Consider the following 9,469-nt stretch of genomic DNA (forward strand, 5'->3'; position numbering starts at 1 on the left):
TTTTAATGTTCTGAGTGTCTAAATATGTAAATAATCGGTTTAAAACTGTCGATTGATACTATAACAAGCATTTTCTAACAGAAAAATGCAAAACAAGTATAATTTTTATATAAAAATTCACTTTGACAAATTTTTTACTCTTGTTTGCACAGAAGCATATCGTGAAAAACTATCAAAATTATTGTTTGTAAAATGTTATTTAGCATCTATTTAGCAAAAAAATTAAACTAGTAAAACTGTTTACTTACATTAAAATAAACACTTTATTTGATTCAAATCTTCAATACTTTCAGAGCTTGCTACAAAACGCACTCAAGGACGTCAAATTGTACAAGAACGAAATAAAAAGATGTAATAAGTTCCACAGGGAACTGACGGAACCGTTGCAGAGATTCAAATCAGTTGTAAGAGCTTCTTCCTTGTCCAGAAGAAGATTTCAGGGAAAACTGACCAGAGACCGAGCCAAGAGGGAAACGAGAATCAGAACTTTGGAAGTGAAGATTATTCGGGTGATAAGTAAAATTTTCAGTTTACAAACAAAAATACAAAGAGACTTGGAATAAAAAGAAGATGTTTACCATAGACACGCACCAAAACTTGTGTATGTCAAGAATAGAATGTTGAAATTTTATTTTATTTAAAATAAGGTGATTTAAAACTTTTTTTGGTTTGTTTTTCAATATACTGCATAATGCTTTAAATTAGTAGATTATATTCAAACTAGTGTCAACACTTTATTATATTTTTATAGTTTAACTAAGTTAGTTGAATGTAGTTTTAATACTTTATTGTCTGACTGTGTTATAATCTTTATCAAAATCTAAAACATGTATTGTAATCGTTCACTATCTACTAATTCAATAAGGAATAAAACAGCTTAATTAAAAATATAAACTAAGTATAAATAATTTTTAAGCTCAAAAGTTTTTTAATTTTTTCAAACCTAAGAGATTTGTTAATGATCAAAAACAAAAAATTTAAAGGTTTTCTAAGAAAAATAAAAAAATAAATTACATTGATCTTTATAATTAATTAAATCATTACAAGAGCTTAAAAACTTTAATTAAGAAAATGTATGACTAAGTAAGTTATTACAACTGTATGTTGTAAAACGCAAGTAAAAAAGTTTTTTTTGCACTAAATCATACTGTATTATGCGTTTTAAGTTTCTCAATAGTTTATTTTTACAACAAATCTAAATTTTCCAAAGCATTTTTTTCAATATTAATACTTTTTTATGATTACAACACTTCTTTTGAATGATTATTTTACAAGTGTTGTTTTAAAAATTTTTGAAGCTAACACTTAAAAAATTTAATGTTGAAAAACTAAATAGTCATGTTCAAACAGAAAATGTTTTTGAACCAATCTTTTGAGTTATGATGATATAAAAAAAATAAAAAAAGTTAGAACAATCGTTTCGTTATATTCAAACACTACCATCAGAAAAAGTTTGAATTTCCTGTTAATACTAACAAACGTATTATGATTCATACTTACTACGTTGACTTGAAGGTTTAGTTCGTAAACTTGTTTAGTTGTTAAAAAAATTGTATAAATAGCTTTGCAAAAGAGTTTTACAGAACTTCTGCTTTATCTTTCTTTTGCTGAAAAATAAATTAACAGTTTACAAGCACAAAATACAAATTGTAAGTAGCTAGCATCGAAATTTAATATAAAAATTCGTACAAATGAATTTTCCAAATAAAAAGATAAAAAAGAGAATTGTAAGAAACGTAGTTAATGCAAGTGAAAATTAATTTTTTTAAAAACAAACTTTTATTCCATTTATTGGACATTTTAGCAACAATTAAAAGCAACTGGAAGTTTTAAAAGCAGTTTTGAAGTTAATATAAACTAATCTTACATATTAAAAAATAAATTAACGCTATTGAGCTTGCAAAAATAAAATTACTAAAGTTTAGTTGATAAAAAATAGTTATATAAAAATAAGATTTTTATTAAACAAAAGCTGAAACTACTACAAAACTACATACTTTAAATTTTAAAAAACATAGAGCTTCAAACAACTTAATAAACAACAACAGTTTATGATCTTTTATACTATTTTCAGTAAGTAAAAAATATTTATGAACTATATTAGAAAGTTTGCTATTTTATATTAGTCGTGTATTAAATAGACTAAACAGCATGTATTTAAAAAAATATTCCATAGGCAAACACTCATTAAAAAGTTATATATGATAAAAACCACTGAAAATTTAAGAGCGTGAACCGTTTTAATTTATTAATATTTTTACGAACTTGTATCATTTAAAATTTTACGTTTTATCAGAAAAAAATGTATTAGGAAGTTCTAAAAAAGCTAAACAAACTAAAAAATACGTTAAAGCGTTTAATTGAAAACTAAACGGGATTTAAAATCCTTGTAAAAATGTTTACTGTTTACTTTTATTAACAGTTGCGTACACATCCGAGTTTTTATCACGCTTTTTAACTTCGGTATATACGTCATCGATTGGTTTTGGCGCCAATTTTTTCTTTACGGGTGTATAGACATCTTCTTGCTGGTTGGTTTTGTTTTTGTCATCAACTTCGGCGTAAATAGTGTCTGCATCTGCTATGTTCGTTTTAATTTTGTTTTGTTGAACTCTTTCGTTTGTTGTTAGCGGTTTGTTGATTACTGAAGACCCACATTCAGCTGTATAAATAAAGTTTTGTTAAGTTTTTTAATTTTTACTAAGATAAACCTATTTTTGAATATATAGACTGAACATGTAATATAATAAATGATAAAATGAAACAGGTTTATCTTTACGTGATACTATGTAACTATTAAATGAAGTAGGAAAAATAACATTATCGAAACATAATACTAAAAAGATAGCTAAATATATAATAGCTCACAACTGAACAACTTATTTATAATTTGATTTGGTTTGAATAAAAAAACTAAATGAAGTGTAAAATTACTATTTTAAAAGTGATTATTCAAAAACTTACTTGTTTGGTAAAGTGGGTTGAGCACTGTATTGATCTGGTAAGCTGTGAAATGATAGTAATAATAATAATGATAATAATAATAACAATATGTAGTACCAACAATAAAAACAATAATAAAAAAAAAAATAATAATAATAATAATAATAATAATAATGATAATAGTAATAATAATAATAATGATAATAATAATAACAATAGTAATAATAATAAAAACAATAATAATAAAAATATTAATACTAATAATAGTAAAAGTAATAATAAGAATAACAAAGAAAATGATAATATTAATAATAATTATAGCAATAATAATAGGAATAAACAAATAATAATTTTAATAACAACAATAGTTGCAATAATCATGTTAATAATTATAATGATAGTCAGTAAAATCACAGTATTTTTAGAATAATTTATTTTCAGACTATCTATCAAAGTAGAATTATAAAAAATATTGATTATTACGTACACTGTGTTCAAGAAATTTTAAATTATTAAATAGTGGTTTCAAGTGTAATGTACTTCACAATACGTAAACTTTTGTACAGTAACACAAATTAAACCATATACCATGTTGTTATCAACTATAAATTAAACAAAGTTTATAGTGATACATAAGGAAACTTGTTTACTAAAACGTTGTTTTTGATAGCTCTATTACTTTAAACAGTTTTTGTAAACAAAAAAAGAAACATTACTTTTTTGATAAAGCGGGTTGTTAACAGTTTCTTTTGTTTGCATTTCTGTTAAAAAACAAAGAATAAATTTTCAGATTTATAATTACAACTTTTAATTAATCTGAAACTAGTAGTAAAAAAATTTAATATTGTATATCAAATTTTCGACATTAGTTTCCATGAATGTATAAGTTTCGCACTTAATTAACCCGAAAACAAATCTATTGAGAAGAAAACAAGTTATTTATGTTTATTAAAGTTGTCATATAAAACGATTTTCCTCAGTGTTGCTACAGCTTACTAAAGTACTTATTAAAGTTATGAAAAAGCAGAAGATATAAAAAGACAACTAAATAAATTTACTTGTATGGTACACAGGATTTTCAACACTTTCTTTCACATGCATTTCTATTAAAAGCAAACTATTATTTAAATTCTTAATAACTAAAAATTAAAATATAATTCTAATTTTTAACATAATAAGTTTAAAGAGTACGATTTTTTAATATATTTTTAAAATTTATAAGGCCTTTTGAAACACACACAGTTAATCAATGTCATGCAGCTTATTAAGAACTAAAATTGCTGTTATACTCTCTTCAAGTTATTATAAATTTTTTGTATGAGAAATTAAAACTCTAGGTATTGTTATGAAGTTTTAAAACTACATTTAATTAAAACACAGATTGCTTGCAATAGTTGGTTAATTTTAAAGGTTAACATTGACAGTTGAGAAAAGACATAATATAAGACCTAAGCGTTTAAAACTAACAATTTTCGTTTTATTTCTGTTGTTTTACTAAATACGTTTGACGTTGTATTTTTCTTTATAAAAAAGAGCTTATAGTTAAGTTTAGGTATATCTTATGCCAAAGTTTAAGATCATTAAAGTAAGTTTAATTCAAACCTGTATCATAACTTTGATATATTTCGTTTGTGTTTTCCAAAATTCCTTCTGTGAATTATATATGTTACTTAAAACAACTGAAATATTGAACTAGTTACTTGTAGTTTATAACCTAACAGTTACATAATGTGAGACATACTTTTCAGCACTTTACTAATTTTACAAATGAAACTTATACTGTAAAAAACTAGAACAGACTGAAATATAAAACCAAGTGTGTTAACCGTAGCCAAATAACTGTTAAATAAAAGATTTAAGATTTTTTTTAGTTTAATGTAAAACAAAACTCTAACTAAATCTAAACAAACTTGTATTTAGTAGAAAATAATTACTTTAAAACGTAAACAAACTTTCGTTTTTCGGGTGCTTCAATTTCCATATTAACACAAATGCAATCAATACTACCAGTACAACTGAAGTAGTGGAAATAATGAATATCAAATCTTTAAAATTTTGTTCGGCTTTTACTTTCAGATGAATCGGGTAAATAACAGTAATTTGCATTGGAATTTGCAAAGGGTTATTAGGAAATATTGTACTTTCTATGATAGTTAAAGTTGCACTCAAATTCTTACTGTCTTCAAAGTATTGCTGTAAAGCATAATTTAAATCTAAAATTAAGTTTCAATTTAATTTCGATAAATTTGTATTTAGTTAGGCTAATCAGTTTTAACAGATATATTTATTAATCTAACAAGATATTAGTATAGATATGTATTGTATTTTAATAAGATTTGTAGTTTAAAAAATATTTTTACGGTAATATAAAACTAATTTGCATATAGTGTTTTGCAGTCTGCTTTTAAGTTTTTCAAACACTTGCAATTAAAAATAGCATATAAAAAGATCAAACCACTTTCAATTTTTTCTTTAATCTACATTAGTATTATTAAACCTAACAGTGTGCTTATAATATTAAGTCATTGTAAAAGTATATAGATAAGCGTATGATTAACTTCTTGGATTGATATTGAAACCAATTGCAAATGTTTAGAATTGTTTATCTTGCCTAACTCTACCGTTATGATTTCTTCTTTGTTTTCATCGTTATCTAAAATCCAAAATTAGTAGAAATTAGATTAAAAATTGTAGTTTTGAGTTTATTGCAAAGTTTTAACAATAGATCTAGTGCAACTAAGTTTAGTTTACAATATTGTGGATTTTTAAAAACTATTGTCTAGTGGTTCTTTTATAAAACTTGTTTATACTTTTTGTTTATTAATTTCGGAATGAACTAAACAACAAGTTGTAAATATTTGTGTTTGATTATATGTTTTATCGCAGCTTTAATAATAAGAATATTGTAATAAGTGTAAGCAAGCTTAATGTAAGACCAACCTATTGTGATAAATACTTTACTAGCTTCTGGGTTTGAAGCGAAATTCATTATGCAACTGTTGTTTATGCTTCCAATTGTCCAATAACATTGCTTTGTTACAAAACTATTACTTTTTATTCTCGGTGGATCTAAAATAATGTAGTTTATTATTGTACACTGTAAAGTGTATACGTACACATTTTTGTTTTACAATATTTATTGTTAAACCTTTACAGTAAACTAAACTTAAACATTTAAGTAATTCAATGCAAACAAATATATTTTTAAGCGAAAGGTCATAGAGCAAAAAAGTTTAAAAGGCTGTTGTATAAGTGCTAATATACTTTTTCAGAAAGCTTAGAATACAGAAAGTACAAAGTCTAACTTATAATTTAAACTGACACAAAACATTTATTTTTCTCGTAGCAGATATTGCTGTATTATTAAACTCATCTAAAGTTGTAAACTGTGAAATAGGTTGGCATGTTATGTTCTTACCATCATCTTCCAAAGTAATTTCTTTTGTTGTGAAAGTTTTGTTGCGTTTAGTCTAAGTGTTTTAAATATAAAAAGTTAAGTGAAATATCTCCTTAAAAATACTAGCTGTAGATGTATTATTAAGCATAACATATCCACAGTTAGTATTTTTGTTTGTTAGAAAAGTAATTCAAAATAAAAATAGCAATCTAATAAAAGTTAAGTGTGATATAGTACAGCATATTAAATCAATACTATTATCTTATAAAACTTAGAAAATATCTATTTATACTAGATTGCAATCGACTTTGTTTTATAATTCCAAGTTTTATTGTATAAAAAAGACAAAGTGTGTAAAAAATAAAGTTTTTTGTCTGTTTACTTAAACTTGATTAAATTAGTTTGAAACTAACTAAAAGTCGTACAAAATGACAGTTATTTTCAATACAGAACTTTTCAGCATAAACTGTTGGAATCACTTGCTTATACGAACATGATAAGTGTAAATGGTATCCTTCAATTACGTCTAAATTTCCGATCAGTTTAACATCTTCTGGTTCTGTATATGTGATTAAATAAATAAAAAACTTAAAGAACACTATATTTATATTACACTAAAATCGTACGACTTTTTTATTTGTTAAAACATTAGTTTTTTGTTATTTTGTTCCTAAAAAACTTGATCTATAATAAATATTTTGTATTTCAAAAGTTTTATAAAATCTGAAGTTTAAAATCGAAAGCTTACTTTTCAAATTTAATATTTGTCTTTAATAAATGGTATTTTTTAGGTTGTAATAATAATTAACCACAAGTAAAACAAAACCTTTCCAGCATTTAAAATACTTTTCATTTTCCCATAAAGCCATACTGTTACACTCAGTGCTAGGAGAGAGTTCAGTAAAATTAATCAGGTTGTAATCGTTCGTGCATCGGAACACACCAGGGTCTCTGTACTTTGCTGACGGTGATTTGACTTCTAAGAATGGTGTGTTTGTCTTGCAGTCTAAAAGTATAACTTTTCTGCATTTCAATTTTAGTCATAATATTAATTTACCTGGTATAAAAGCGAAATCGCGTAATGACCTCATGCAGACTATCTCATGTGACTACTCGAATGTCATTGTATTTAATTTCAAAAAGTGGAGTTAAAATAAAACTTTAAAGTAAATACAAATATGTAACAACTTATTACGAGAAACAACACCTATGACGTCATCATGCGTTAACACTTAGCCACGACCAAAATTAGTTTTTTTTTTTTTTAATTAAAGCAATGTTTGAATAAAGAATATATTTTTTGTTTAATAACTTACCAGAGAAGTTAATATCGGTTATCTTGCAACTTTCTTCACCGTTTATAAATAATTCCAAATCAATAGACGCGTTGGCTTCGATTTCATGTTTTATTTCAACAAAGGAAACCAGCGAGTCTGGTACGAAGTTATTTATGTTAAATATTCCTTTTTGAAGATTACTAGCTTCCCATTTACTATAAAGACAGTTACCACGAAAGCAGTAATCTTTAGTCTTTTGAAAATAAAAATTTAGCGTGTTTGATTTGTATGTGATCTTCCATTCAAAGTTATCAAATGGGAAATAACTGCCAAATTTAGCGTAGAACATTGTTCCCTCATATCCTGATGGCCATGTCGTTTCTTCTACCCCTTGGTAATCGGATACCCTTTTAAATGTCACTTCTGAGTTGTGTCCGCATTTTTCTGGAGAAATTTAAGATAAATTTTTTTTTTTTTTTTTTTGATAAATTATGCATATTTTATCATACTTATTTGTTTTATGCAACTAAAAAAAAAGTATTTCTAGCTTTTCAAACAACCTAAAGCAAGCTTTCGTGTTTTAGTAAGAAAATATATATTTGATGTAGTACTGTTCAAAGTTTGAAGTTAATCGTTTGCTAATAAAGATCCTATCGAAACAAGTTCACTGGAATATATTGTAATAACAATTTAAACAGTACATTTTATTTATCAAACTAAACTTTTTAAAAAAATGAATACTGTAAAGAAAGAAACAACTTCTTCAGCTTCTATTCTTATTTTTATTTAGAATATTCAGTATTTATTTTTTTACAGAGCTCCGTTGAATTGTGTTAACTTGTCAACACACAGAAACATATGTTGGTTTAATAAAGAAAAATTACTGTTTAAACTTGATATTATTACATGATGTATAACCGTTTTAAATGATTTTAAAAGAATTAATTTCTACTTTATTTGAAACGAAAACTATTTTAAATTTTATTTTGTGTAACTAATCACTCTTAAACAAATAAATACAGAATGAAATTTAGAAAAGCTTAAGTTTTCTTCTAAAGTGCTATTTTACTAAAAACATTAATTAAAGTACAATTTCTTACCTGGTATCCTTATACTAATATTCGGCTTTATAAGTAAAACGAAAACTAAGCATTTCAGCAAATCAAAACTAATTATCATTATTATTTGTAAAAAAATATCTACTAATTGAAAATCATTACAAAATAAACCCTTCAACTTGACGTAGCAACTATGAGTCATAGTACGTTTGTTCGTATTAAGAGGAAATTCTCTTTTTTTTATGATGGTGTTATTTGAATTTTACGAAATAAAAACATTACTGTCTCGTTAGTTTCATTAAACAAGCTGTCAAAATATTTTAAAATAATAAATCGAACTCTAGCATTCATCAAATATAAAATACACAAATTACAAAATATATAAATTTTTAGTTTTTTAAATAAATTAAAAGTCTTTTTTTAATCTAAGGAAGTACTCAGACTATAGTAAGATATTACTATAATATTAAGACTAAAAGGAATATTTTAATTTAAAAATTACATATAAGCAACATTTATAAAAATTTCTCACTAATTTTTAATTTAATAAATTAATAAACATGGCGAAATCAGTACATTGATAAATTTAAACGGCGTATTTAATGAGTGAAAATTTTTTACTTGCGTTTTTCGACATACAGTTGTGTCAACTACAAATTGATCATACGCTTTTTTCATTACAATGTTGTAAAAATCGTGTTATAGATTAACTCTATACAGAGTTCAATGCAATTTTTTTGTTTTCTCAGAATAAATTGGTAAAACAAGCGTATAGGAAATAAAGTTTTAATATT

At 24.6% G+C, this 9,469-nt stretch overlaps 1 protein-coding gene across 1 annotated transcript; it reads right to left on the reverse strand.

Annotated features, from left to right (window-relative positions):
* Positions 1–2,399: 2,399 nt before the first annotated feature.
* Positions 2,400–8,845, reverse strand: LOC145832134 (uncharacterized). The gene is made up of 13 exons (XM_082939491.1): positions 8,718–8,845; positions 7,657–8,061; positions 7,167–7,346; positions 6,754–6,899; positions 6,266–6,413; positions 5,884–6,012; positions 5,502–5,596; positions 4,896–5,136; positions 4,546–4,593; positions 4,002–4,046; positions 3,660–3,704; positions 2,965–3,006; positions 2,400–2,662 (listed from the first exon to the last, which is right to left on the reverse strand). The coding sequence occupies exons 1-13, from the start codon at positions 8,794–8,796 to the stop codon at positions 2,400–2,402; spliced, it is 1,866 nt and encodes a 621-aa protein (XP_082795617.1). The 5' UTR covers positions 8,797–8,845.
* Between the last annotated feature and the right edge of the window lie 624 nt (positions 8,846–9,469).

Source organism: Thalia democratica, chromosome 3, assembly GCF_965202585.1.
Source record: "Thalia democratica chromosome 3, ktThaDemo2.hap1.1, whole genome shotgun sequence".
Taxonomy (NCBI): Eukaryota; Metazoa; Chordata; class Thaliacea; order Salpida; family Salpidae; genus Thalia; species Thalia democratica.